The following is a 13,648-nucleotide window of genomic DNA, read 5'->3' on the forward strand; positions in this document are numbered from 1 at the left end:
GATGAACAAATTTTCTACTTTCACTTCTGCATGGCAGTACAAATATTAGCAACAAGCTGCTCATTAGTTTCAGTTCCTTTTGGGCTCTGAAATGCACAGCAAATAAAAGTGTATTGTGGCAGGTTGGGGGGGGGTCCCCCCTTACTCTCTCACACTGTCATGTCAGCACATGGATAGAGAGTATAGCAGACCCTTTTGGTATCTGTGAGTGTTTGATTTCAGAACTTTGCATAGGTAGCAAAAAAATGCAGACGTTGGAGTCAACAACAACAACAACAACAACAACACTTTATTTGTATTCTGCCCTATCTCCCCAAGGGGATTCAGGGCATATCACAATACACATACACAGCAAATATTCAATGCCATTTTTAGACAGACAAAACAGAACCGAACAGAACAGACAGAAAGAAGTATGTTGTATTTGAAGTTCAACTTCGGTGCCTTGAAGGTTGTGCTCATATTCAGCCATGGGAGGGGGGGTGCTGTTGCTCCATTCTCTATGACGAAGAGCCATCAGGACTTCCTCCTTCCTTTGGTCACCAGCATTTTATACTGTCGTAAAATACCTCCCCCACTAATTTGTCTACTTACAGCTCAGCTGTTTTCAAACTGCTTAGGTAAACAGTGAGCAGGGTTTGACAGTCAGGTGTTTACTCCGACCTGGCTTCAAACTGGCCACCTTTCAGTTGGTAGATCTTATTACTGCTGCCAATTTACCAGCTGTGCTAAAGTCCAGTCCAATTGGTGGCAGCAAGTCCTGACTACCAGGTGTGCATTTTTTTTTGGGGGGGGGGTCCCTCACCTCCAGGGAATACCCCAACTTCGGCCTTCAGGTGGCAGCTTTGGTGTTTCTGCTCATTCAATCACAAGGCAGGGGAGACCACAGACATGTTTGCTAGAGCCCAAATAACTCCTCTCTGGCAGCTGGGATTTGCTGCCATCTCCACTTTGGGTTCACAATTGGTTGGAACTAGGGATCCTGAGCTTGCAGATATAGTGGAACCATTGTATACGTTTCTAACATCAGAAGGTTTCAACCGTACACATCCATGTCCCAATTCTCTTCTTATTGTTTGCCACAGTTACTACAGCATGAATAATTACAGTCCTATTATATTTAATTTCTCTGTCATGTGGTAATTTTGTGTCAGCAATGTGCTTTCATGTGGTATGATTATGGATTAAAGCATAGGGTTGTTACCTCCTGACACAAGGAAGACGCTATGCCCTTAACATACAGGGTTGCCCATTTTTGCCACTGGTCTTTCTCTCAAGTTAATAGAATGATGCTTGCTAATGAAAAAGGGGGCAAAGTAACTCTAGTGCACAAGGAAAGGAAGGAGGAGACATGCAAGTGGGCTAACCGAAATGGCATGATGCTGACAAAATCAGGGAGGGTAGACTTTTGACTGCCAACAGTTCAATCCATAACACCTACATTCTCATAACATTGCTCATTCTGGTTGCAGTCCAAAATATCTGGAGGACCAGAGGCTCCTCATTCCTGTGTCAAATCATGGTTTGGCATTATATGCAACCTATATAACCAGAGGGTGGCACTTGTTCTAGTCTGATTAAATCAGAATAAGATTCACAGTATTTGTCCCCAAAATCTTGGTATCCAGTAGGCGTGTCTCATTGGAAGACCTATCCCTCAAATCCTGTTTGTTTTTAAATGTCCTGGTTTTATATTGATCCAAGCTTCTTAAAGTATGGGTGGGGACCCCAAATGGGGTGGCCATAACTGTATGTTGTGGTCGCCCTCCATTCTTTCTGCGCATGTGCATCTCTCTACTTTCCCTTCTCTCTCTCTCTCCTCTTTGCTTTCCTACCTCTTTCAAACATATGCTTCTCATTGCTATTCCTTCTCTCTCCCTTTGCCTAGCTCACACATTTCTCTGTTCCTTTTTCCTTCCCTTTGCCTCCCTCACATCTCCCTTGAGGTCCCACATTTTAAAGACCTAGCATAACATGGGGAAGGGGAAGGGGAAGGGGAGAGGAGGGAAATATCACCCACTAAAATTATGAGGACTGCAATAGGATTAATTATGGAATAGCAAGGGTAGTAGTGGAAAAGCAACAATATTGGGAGCCATTGATTAATTTTTCTTCATAATGAAAGGCTGTGACACAATCACCGATGGAATGCACACCTGCAATAGGAGAGTCATGACATCATGTGATAAGAAATGGGGCAGATCCATTATATGGTTACAATCATGCTGTGCCAGATTTGTGTAATGAACTCCCTCATCAGTTGACCTTATCAGCTCCATACTGGACTCAAATCACAATTGGTCCATATCACTCTGACGTTTTTCCTGTATGACCTCATTAGGCTTTGAGGGCAGGTCTGTGTCCTACAACCAATTTCTTCCTATTCCATGATTAATTCAAATACTTATTTAAAACAAATCAAAATTAATTTTAGTTTTCAAGGAAGTAGTCATGTTAATCTCTTTCTGCATAAACACAAGGAAGGAAGTGAAAGGGGGAAAAGGACAGAAATGTAGCAGGGTCTTTAAGTCTTGACTCATTTTTATTTTTGAATGAACTTCTCTGGATATTAAACAATTTCTTTGGATGCAGTACTGAGTAGTATTAAGGCTTCTGGTATAAAACATATTAATACATTTGTGGATTATATTGTAATAAGATCCAGGAAAATTGTGACTCTTGTTCTAAATTTTCAAAGAACGGTCTTTACAGTGATCAGTTAGTGATAATGTGTGAAAGCAATGCATCTGCTTACCAAAAGTCAGGCTGGATCTATACTACCCTCTATTGCAGGATCTGATTACGGGTTATCTGGCAATGTAGACTCATATAATCCTGTTCAAATCCTGGGATAGAGGGCAGTGTAGATCCAGTCTTTGTTTCACACGATCCAAAACTCTCTCCAAGTGGCTTGATGTCACGTTGCACATATTAATACAAGATTCCTCACTTCTGCACATATAATGAAAGTAATCAGAAAGAGAATGTTGAACCCAGACCTTATAGCATCATCCCACCCTTTGAAATGTTAGGGCAAGGGATGTGATTTCCCTCTTTCCAGAGCCTTTTCCATTCTATCCCACTCCTACAACTGTATAAATATGTTTTATACGTGAGTCCTTAATAGCATTCAGCATGGCATCCAAAGACATGGGCTTATATCTCAAAGTTCCTGACAATACAAAAACCAGTTAGTCTTACAGCTGCTGCCACATCTCCACTCTCTGGCTTTCATTCCCTTTTTAAAGTTGAAATTCTGAAACCAGAAAGCGTAATAACAATCATTTTCACAGCAGGTTTAAAGCCATGTTCTTCTATACTGATGAAACTGAATATTTATTTTCTCCTTTCGGCAGCAACTGCTAACCCGCTCTCTTTGAAGAAAGAATGTGCAGGAGGCCCAGAGAAATGGTGTCAAGACTACCCAACAGCTCTAAAGTGTGGGGCTTTAGATTATTGCCAGCAGATGATGGGGCTTTACAGCCCCATGGTGAGTATATAATGCACACAATATTCTGTACACTTTCCCATGCCAACCACCATTGTAAAATACTCTTCCATCCAGGGCTGAATCTGTGTAGTGGATCACAAGGCTCATCCAAGAAGCCAATGACTAGAAAATAAAAGCCCTGGGGATCATGGTCAGAGTGCATTTCACTTGCAACTGTGTCATAAGGTTGCCATCTGGTAACCCCTTCTCCCTAGAAGTGCTTTCTTTCCTTTTGGAAAGCCAGAGTGTTTTGGGGGCAGTTGTTCTTCAGCTCACTTTTTACTTTTTACTATATGCCAAACGTGAAAGCCACCATTTTGCACTGGTTTCTATCTCAAGACAAGGCATAGGAAATCAATATTACTCTAGAGGTGAAAATACAAGGGCCAAATATCCTTGCCATTGATTATGCTGTCTGAGATGATGGGTCTAGAAATATCAGGAGGGGCAGTCATTTCTCATCCATCTTCTAGACCAGTGATTGCCATACTCCAGTCTTCCAGATTTTTGGATTTCAAGTTCCAGACACCTCATTTGCTTTAGCCAATGATAGGGATTTTAGGAGCTGATGTCCAAAACACTTGGCAGATCAAAGTTTGGGAAGCACTATTCCTGATTCATTCAAAGGGCTCCACTCCTGAATCTAGTCCAGGATCCACATTTGTTTGTTTTCAGAGATCATAACTTTTTGGAAAACCAGAATCTCCATAGCCATTTGGAAATCTGACCCTTTTTGGAGATCAATTCGTATTTGGAATAATCATAACCTTTTTGTAAAGTATGATCTTCTTGAGAAGAGTTAAAAACTCACTTGAGTCAATTTTCTCCTTAGTGGTAAATATCCACTAGTATTCATGCAAGGCAATTTAGGTTTCTCAGTTGTTAGACTATTGTCTCTGATCTGTTAGGAAAATAGAGAATATGCCAATGCACAAAATATAATAATAATAATAATAATAATAATAATAATAATAATAATAATAATAATAATATAACTACTTTATTTTTATACCCCGCCACCACTCGGGGCGGCTTACATGGGGCCAAGGCCAAACATAACAAACATGATAAAAACACAAGTAAAACAAGTCAATAGCAGATCTTCAGAAGTATTATTTCAGTTGCCCAAAAACATAGTTGATTTACATACAAAATTTCATGTATTCAGCATACAGGTACATTGCTTATTAGGTCAAAGTTCAAACAGTCTGTTCTTTAAGCATTCTGTTTCAGTGTCTTCTCTGTTTCATACAGACTAACACTCTCTTCTGATGCATACTGTCTACTATACTATACTCAATTGTGCTGACTTCTAAAATGGAGTCTCAGTTTCGAATACTCCTAGATCTGGTCACATGGAGTATAGTCCCTCTGACAACCTCAAACAACAAAGAATTAAGGGAAAAACTGCATACCAATATATACATACAATATAGTAAGCAATCTCAATTATATACATAACAAATAACTCATATGAGAGGCTTGTATAAGGTTGTAATTTCCAACAGTTTCTGCCTCTGTAGTCCTAAGAAATAAAGAAGATGGTATTTATAACTTGAATGAAGTCAAAGAATTTTGCATGTCACCCCACTGGGTTGGCTCCAGGCTACCTTAGTTGAACTTTATTCCAACAGAAAGCAAAGAGGACGTAATTCATAAGTAACTTGCCTAATTGATGTCGATAGTGCTTACATTCAGGTAATTTAATCTGGAGCCCAAGCCAATAAAAAGCATCTTCTGTTCTGCAGTGCAATTGAAGCTGCACTGAATACACTGTACACCCACTGCCAACTTTTCATTTAATTCTGAAACCACCTTCACTTTTCTATGCTTCACTTTTGACTGAATAAGACTGAACTCAAAATGTCTGTATGAAGTTAAGGGAGCATTTCTGATTGTCAGACAATTGAGTTTGCTAGGAAAAAAGATCAGAATGAAGATGCAGATAGAAAGTCAGAAATGGCAGCTACTAGAGTAGGGCCCAAATCCTGTTTCATCTGTTTTTTTCGTAGTTTTGTACCATTTCGTTGATTCGGATTGCATGGAATAGTAAAACCCCACAGGAACAAAAGAAACAGTGAAATGAAAGACAGAGAGGAACGGTAGCCATTCAGTCAGCTGAATTTTGGTGCTTGGCTGTAGGCCCTGGCTTGCAGGGCCTTCAACCAAGTGTGGGGTGCTGGGCCTATGAGCATTGAGCGCTCAATGTCTCATAGGCCTGGCTTGCAGGGCCTACAGTCAAGCACCAAACACTCAATAGTGGGCCCTGCAAACCAGGCCTTTGAACTATCAAGCGCTCTATGTCTTGTAGGCCCAGCTCATAGGGCCTACAATTGAGCACCGATTGTGGGCCCTGAGAGCCAGGCCTACAAGCATCAAGCATTCGATGGCTCATAGGCTCTGGCTGCTGGACCTACCGTTGAGTGCTCGATGGTAGGCCCTGTAAGCTGGGCTTGGTGCTTTGCCGTCCAAGACCTGAATTTTTGTTTTTGTTTTTTGGACCTTGGACGGAAAAGCCCATTTGTATAAACACCCATTTCCATAAGTCGTGGATGGAAATGGAAACGGGGCCATACGAATGGAACAATCAGAAATAGTAAGTAATTCCATACAAATGCACAAGCCTAGCAGCTACATATTTAAACCCAATATGTCTTTAGTGTTCTCCCAGTAATTTTTCTGGGGCCAATAAACCTTGGGCAAGGCACATCTACACGAACACTTAACCTCAAGGGGTGTGTGAACCAGCTCCATGATAGCTATTTGATACATGGAGCTGATTTAGGACAATATCACATTAAAGTTCTAAAATGAAGGTCCATGTTTCCCTGTCGCCCGTTTGCTCCTGCAGAATGTTGTTTCACACATAGGCTGTCCTCTTTAATGACACCTATTTTCTTATCTCCACAGAAGAACTTCAAATGTGCTATTTGTAAATTCACTGTAGTAATGATGGCAAAGGTTGTACAAGACAATACCACTGATGTAAGTACTGTAGTCTGGAGAAGATGGTGGGATTTTTTAATTAACTAGAAGTCTAGCAGTGATGGATATGATGATGATGATGATGATGATACAAAGCAACCTGCTCTTCTGTGCTGTGAATAATAAATTGATTCACCAAAAATCCATAGATATGTGCTACTTTGCAATATGTGACATCAAAACAAAACAATGCTACAGAAACCCTGCTTGAGTATTTTGATAATTAAGATGGGTTGGATACTCTCTATCACATCTGATTCCCTGGATGTTTCCAGTTCCTTTGGCTTTTGACTACCATGCCTATCATCCAAGGCAGCAAACTATATCAGTGTGCAGGTTAGAAATGATGGGCATTGCATTCAAATGCATTGGAAATCTTTATATTTTTAATTTGTTTATTGTGCCAGCGCCCCTGGTGGGGCAGCATATTAAAGCGCTGAGCTGCTGAACTTGGGGACCGAAAGGTCACAGGTTTGAATCTGGGGAGCGGAGTGAGCGCCCACTATTAGCCCCAGTTTCTGCCAACGTAGCAGTTTGAAAACATGCAAATGAGAGTAGATAAATAGGTACCGCTCCGGCAGAAAGGTAACAGTGCTCCGTGCAGTCATGCCGGCCACATGACCTTGGAGGTGTCTACGGACAACGCTGGCTCTTTCGCACCAATCCCCAGAGTCGGACACAATTGGACTTAATGTCAAGGGAAAACCTTTACCTTACCTTTACCTTATTGTGCCAGAAAGCTGTAGAATATTTATTAACTAAATGGAGAAAGGTTCACATCTTTCTTTATAAAACTGAGGTAATCTCTCAAGTGCTTAAACTCAAAAAGAAGAAACTCAGAGAGATGGTCATGATCCTACCTTATCTGTTCTTGTTGCCTTGCCATAAATGTGATTTAACATATGATTCCTGTTACATGTGATTTTAAATATGATCTGTAATCATGCTGAAGATTATGGCAGTCCGAAATGAAAGCCAAAATTCTAATTCTCTTCCACTGATCACAATATTTTCTGACCACAATATTTTTCTCCTCTTCATAGGAAAGGCTATGTCATTTTTTGGAGAAGGGATGTCAATACCTTCCCTTTCATGACTGGTCAATGAAATGCAAGCAGGTGGTGGACACTGGAGTTATCATTCTTGTAGAACTTGGAAAACAAGCACAGGTAAATTAACAAGAGAGACAAGCCATTTATACCAAGATTTGCAATTATCATATTCCAGAAGCTTTTGACCTCCAGTGTTCATAACTGTTGATTATTCTGACTTGAATTAAAGGGAGGAATGCAGTCATCCATATGTAGACCGGACCCAGGCAGGTTGCATTCTGTGACCTGCTTTCCATGTGGGAAGAAAGACAGGATATTAAATACATAAATGCATAAACAATTTTTAGCATGCACAAGGTTAATTGGACATGATACATATTGCCTTTCCCTCCAGCATCATCAACTGTAGTTTGATGAACTAATTATTTTCTAGGTCTAATTATTTTCTGACTGAGGTGAAGACAATGTTCTTTGGCTTGTCTTAAGTCCATACAGAGAAGGTGACCAGCTTGGTGGTGGAAACTTGCTTCACCGTTGGTTGAATATGAATACAGTGTTGCCTCACTTATTGTGGGGGTTACATTCCAGGACCACCTGCAAAAAGTGAAAATAGGGAAGTAGAGACGCTATATTTGTGTTACTTGCAAGTAGCGTTTCTGTCCCCTCCTTGCCTCTCCAGCACATGCATGTTCGCTCCTACCACTGCCGCTACCTTGTGAGGCGAAAATAAAACTGCTTCAGCCTCCTTTTTTCTCCCTTCTTTAGGCTTCTCCTTAGGAAGGAAGTAGAAAGAGGGATTTATAATATTATTTTATGACTTATACTATTATTTTAGTGTTTATTAAAAACCTGCAAACAGTGAGGGTGCGAAAAGTGAACCGCGAAGTAGTGAGGGAACACTGTATATATGAGTGTGGTGTTGTAAATACACTGGAATCATTAGAGGCAAATCTACACTGTAGAATTAATGCAGTTTGATACCACTTTAACTGCCATAGCTCAATGCTATGGAATTCTGACATTTGTAGTTTGGCCCGCTTTGTCAGAGAAGGCTAATAATTTTGAAAAACTACAACTTCCATGGCAGCTAAAGAGGTGTCAACTGCATTCATTCTACAGTGTACACTGTGTTGTTGGCACCAACAAAGGAGGCTGTTCATTGGAAGAGACAGATAAAAGTTTTAGTTCTAACTCACAGTGATGTCCATACTCTGTGTTTCAAGGTAGCAGAATAATTTATGAATTGCAGGCAGTAGTGTAGTGGACACTCTGGGACTTTTCCATTAACAGGGACTGTGACATCACCTTAGATTTCCTAATTTCCTCTGAATTTAACAGCAATTGCTGCAATAAGCAGCAGAGAAATTGATATTCTCAATAGTTATCTGTTGGCATGAGCCATTCTGATAGCATATGAGGGTGAGCCAACTGATCACAGAGGTGTATGTTGTCAGTAAATTCATTCATAAGATTCGATAATTTCATTTTCATTTAGTTTCAAGGTTAATCTTTTTTTTTACTTCACTACCACTGAAAATATTTTAAATTCTGACTTACTGTTTTGGTTCCTAGTAAGTGGCAATTTTGAAAAGAGTAAATTCTTATTTTAAAATGAGCTAGTTGAATCATAAACATTTTCATTCCACCCAAATGTTTGTTCCTGGTCATTATCCAGTGGCATGGATATGAAATATTGCTGTAAGTGAGCCTGGAGAAATATACATTTTGAAAAGCAAGTTGAAAGTCATAAGAATCTGTGGTTCATTGCTGGTCTTGGAAACTTGAAAACCTGTTTGTCCTGTGGTGATAATGTAATGTGACTGTCAGTGGTGAAATAAAAAATGACATAGGTAGGGAAAGAAGGGAAAAGGAAAATCACCTCACTGATTTTTAAAGATAACACCATGTAACAAAATTTGAAAAAAAAAATCTGTTCCTGGTTTGAAATGGTTATTTTCTGTTTAATTGTATGGTCTGTACTTTGAAAGTAGCTGTTTTACTCTGGAAACTTCATTGAGACTCTGTGAGATTACTTACGTACTTTACTTAGGCAATCCCTTGTTATCGGAGTATGATGGCCCTCCAGGTGTAGTGTCTTGGTGGTGGGTACGTAGGTGACTATGAAGTCCTATTATTGACCCACATGTTCTTCCACAGTGAGGGCATCTGTTTCCAGATGGAAGGCAGTCTTGGTCAGGGTTGGCTTGATGTGCCTTCTTCTTGGCACGTTTCTCCTTTTCTCCCTCCATTTGTGCCTCTTTGAATTCCACTGCACTGCTGGTCACAGATGACCTCCAGTTAGAGCGCTCAAGGGCCAGGACTTCCCAGTTCTCAGTGTCTATACCACAGTTTTTGAGGTTAGCTTTAAGCCCATCTTTAAATCTATTTTCCTGTCCACCAACATTACGTTTTCCGTTCTTGAGTTGGGAGTACAGCAACTGCTTTGGGAAATAGTGATGCGGAATTGGACTCTGTGAGTTATGCATTGAAAAAGTATAGAAAAATGTGCTGCAAAAACAAAGTTTTTGAAGTTTAATAATTTTGTCCATGTTTTTGTGATAGAATCAATTAGGAATTTATAACACAGGAACAAAAATCTTGTTACATAGTGTAATCAGTGTTATGCAATGCATGAAAAATATTTCCTTTTGCTATGTTTCCTCGTGACATTTGAGGCAGTTCTGGGTATAAAGGCATCTTGTGTGAACTCTCAAAACAATAGCAGAATATTTCTCTGAGTGATTCTGAAAAAAATGTCCACCAGGTAGAACTAGGGTTGAGAGCAGACAAACCACAATGTCTTCAGAGGGGTTCAATTTCTTCTCCTCTTTTTTAAAAAAACAGCAATGTTCAATTACCAAATTTCTTTTACTAAATAATCTCTGTGTTCCCCTTCTCTAGAATAAACCTGATATTGTATGTGGAGCCTTCAAGCTGTGCAATCATGAAGCCACCAGTGAAGGAGCCCTGAAGTTTCAGATCTCCGACAGAAAACCAAGAATGACAGACTTCCCTGAAACGTTGGCTCCGTTCATGGCGAATGTGCCTCTTCTCCTCAACCCTCAAGATGACAACCAACCTGGAGCTCTGGTGAGGACAAGGAAGCAAGGCAGATTTAACTCTTCCAGTTAGAGAGGCAGGAAGGGATTGGCGGGGTCCATTTTAATCTGAGCGGTATTTGGGTGTATAAAGCAACTTTATTTTTATTCTGTTAATTTAAAAAAATAGTTCTGCCTGATGGAAATCTGTTAGAGGTACTTTGTGCTTTTCTTGCATGGCAGGGGGTTGGACCAGATGGTGCATGTGGTCTCTTCCAACTCTATTAGCCTATGATTCTATTGAACAGAATGGGGAGACACAGAAAAGTGCCTCATGGCTGTATACTCTTCCACACTACGTGTTTGCTCTTGTAACATGAAGAAGACCTGCTTCACATAAGTTTTACTTGAAGGCTTCATCTACCTCCCTTTTCCACAGAGCTGAAAATATTGCTTTTGACAACTACAATTGCCAGAATTCTCAGAATTCCCAGAACTGTCCTGAGCTCTGATTTAAAAAAAGAAACAGAGAACATTGAACAGATATTTGGCACGGGTACAGCCCTATTTGGTTGCCTGAAGCACAAAGCCAATCACTCCATTACAGCATCTCCTCAGGCAACTGATTTCCACAAAGCACCAAGTCACTAGATATTTAATTTGCTGTTATACTTGAAATTAGAGTCAACAGCTTGTGTAAAAATAACAGTAGACCAATATTCTGCACCTGAGAGAAAGACAGGTGCCATGTGCTCTTTGTCTTAGGAAATCAACTATACTAGGCTGCCTCTGATTAAGGCCTAATTCATAGTAAAGGCACCAAATATAGTTGTGAAAGATGTACAAAGTGCTCACTGGTGATGCCATTAAACAGAGTTCATTAAACATCAACCATATTGGCTTTAGAGCATCACACTGAAATAAAAAAATTAAAAAATCTAACAAATGACATAATATGTTTCTAGTTGGAAATTATGTTTTCCAAGCTCTACTTTGAATAGGATATTTTTTCCAAACTTCACCCAACTCTTAATATTGGCTCCTTTGTTCAGCAAAACTTTTAAAAACACATGGGAGCTGCTTTCATGGTTATGCAGATGTAGGTGAAGGAGCAATTGTTGGAAAATCAGAGAAGAAGGGAAAGAGAAGAGAAGGGAAAGAAAGAAAGATGGAAACAATGAGAAAAACAGAAGAATGGAGGTAAAACAGGCCCCTGTACACTGCCATATAATCCAGTTTCTCATATCAAATAATCCAGATTATCTGCTTTGAACTGGATTATTTGGTAGACCCAAATCCAGTTCAAATCTGGATTATATATGGCAGTGTAGATGGGGCCATAGATGTTGCTGTGAGAATGGGGAAGGGCTGGACGAGGAAAGAGAATGGGGGGGGGGGGAGAGAAAGTAATGAAGGGAATCAAGTGTGTAAGTGGAGCTGAAGAAGTGCAATATTGCTATAAGACCTTTTGCTAACTGTTTGTAGTTCTTGTGTGCTGTCAAGTCATTTCTGATTTATGGTGACCCTGACAACCCTATAATGGGTTTTTCTGAGGCTGAGACTGTTTTCTGGGGCTAACTTACCCTGAGTTAGCCAGTGGATTTCCATGGCTGAGTGAGGAACTGAACCTTGGTCTCCAACTACTCCACCATGCTGGAGCACTTTGCTAACAGTAGTGCAATCCATAGGACTGTCAGATGGAAGTTATAAATGTTGCACTTGTTTAGGGTAAGGCGAGGAACATGGAAACTAACAGCGAGGGTATGTAGCGTTTGCAGATCCTGCTTAAGGAGCAAAGACACCAAAGTCTTGGAGTCTCATCACAACGGTCAGGCAAAGCAGCAAAAGGAGAGGGGCAACGGGCCAAATCTCTCATCTCGTGCACGTCTCCCTCTCGGCGACACTTTCTACATTACACAGGGGAAGCGTCACCCCTCCTGGAGACAACCCAGAACGACACGGGAAGTCTCCTGTGTTGTGAGTGAAGCTTTTGAAGATGCTTTCACCCCAGTTAGGGACAGGACCTCTTTCACCCCAGTTAGGGACAGGACAGAACACAATGTTGTGTAATGGCTGGCATGGGGCTCCATCCAGAAGCCAGGGTAAAAATGTCCTAAGACACTAAATTCTCCCCATCTGATGAGGTCCTTGGAGAAACAAACTTCATTATAGGAATTCCATTCAAAGAAAGGAAAGTTACTCAGGGTGGTAATCTAATCTGGCTTCATTCTAAGGCCCACTGGTGATGCCATTAAACCTAGTGTGTTGAGCACCAATCATAGTTGCTAGAGCATCACACTGAAATAGAAAATGGTAAAATCTAACAAATGAGGCAAAATCTAACAAAAGAGGGATTGGCATGAAGAGGAGGTAAAAAAACCAATTCCTAAGAGAATAAGCCTACATCACAGAGGGGCCAGGATAGGTAGAGAAAGATGGAGGACACTGTGGATCCCTCAAACTCACCCTATTTCTACTGCCCACTCTGAGGCATTCTTGATTCTTCTGTGTTAAGTCTTGTTCATCTAACAGAAATAGATCTAGAAACATTAGCAATAGGATGAGAAGGGCTGCAATCTCAATGACCATTCTCAATGACTCTCAAGGCAGTGAGTATTGAGGCAGCTGAGCTTACTATTTCTCCACACTGACAACAACTTGCTACTGAACCTGATGCCAACCATAATTTAAGAAACTTTGGGGGCAGAGGGAGGAATAGAGGAAGTGGTCGGGGAGATCCCTCCAATTTCTATAGCAGTCACGCCAAAGTAGCCTTGAAACAGTGGGACCTGCCGCGTGGAGGCGAGACAGAACAGAACAATAACAAAACTGACGTCTTTTTAATGCATCACTCTCACTGTGAAATTTAGAGGAGAGAGTCCAGATGCTGAGAACTTTACTATTGTGAAATGTCCATAGTGGAAGAAGAAACATTTGCTGCTCCATTAATGTACACAGCACAGATGAGGTGATGAACTTTTTTTAAAAAGGGCACTGAGTCATTCGCCTCACTTTCTTATTTCCTCTGCGTCCTGGCTTAGGGCAATAATGTCTTGCTATTAAGGTTGGGAGGACAAGTACTT

General features: G+C 40.6%; 1 protein-coding gene across 1 annotated transcript in view; it reads left to right on the top strand.

Moving 5' to 3' along the window:
* The window catches only part of LOC100567709 (prosaposin), a 61,956-nt gene that overhangs the window by 27,934 nt on the left and 20,374 nt on the right, over positions 1-13,648 (top strand). Inside the window, exons 2-5 of the mRNA XM_062976986.1 lie at positions 3,357-3,490; positions 6,401-6,475; positions 7,519-7,644; positions 10,429-10,617. Coding sequence (XP_062833056.1) covers positions 3,357-3,490; positions 6,401-6,475; positions 7,519-7,644; positions 10,429-10,617 — 524 coding nt within the window. The remainder of the gene's footprint in view (positions 1-3,356; positions 3,491-6,400; positions 6,476-7,518; positions 7,645-10,428; positions 10,618-13,648) is intronic.

This window comes from Anolis carolinensis, chromosome 3 (assembly GCF_035594765.1).
Source record: "Anolis carolinensis isolate JA03-04 chromosome 3, rAnoCar3.1.pri, whole genome shotgun sequence".
Lineage (NCBI taxonomy): Eukaryota > Metazoa > Chordata > Lepidosauria > Squamata > Dactyloidae > Anolis > Anolis carolinensis.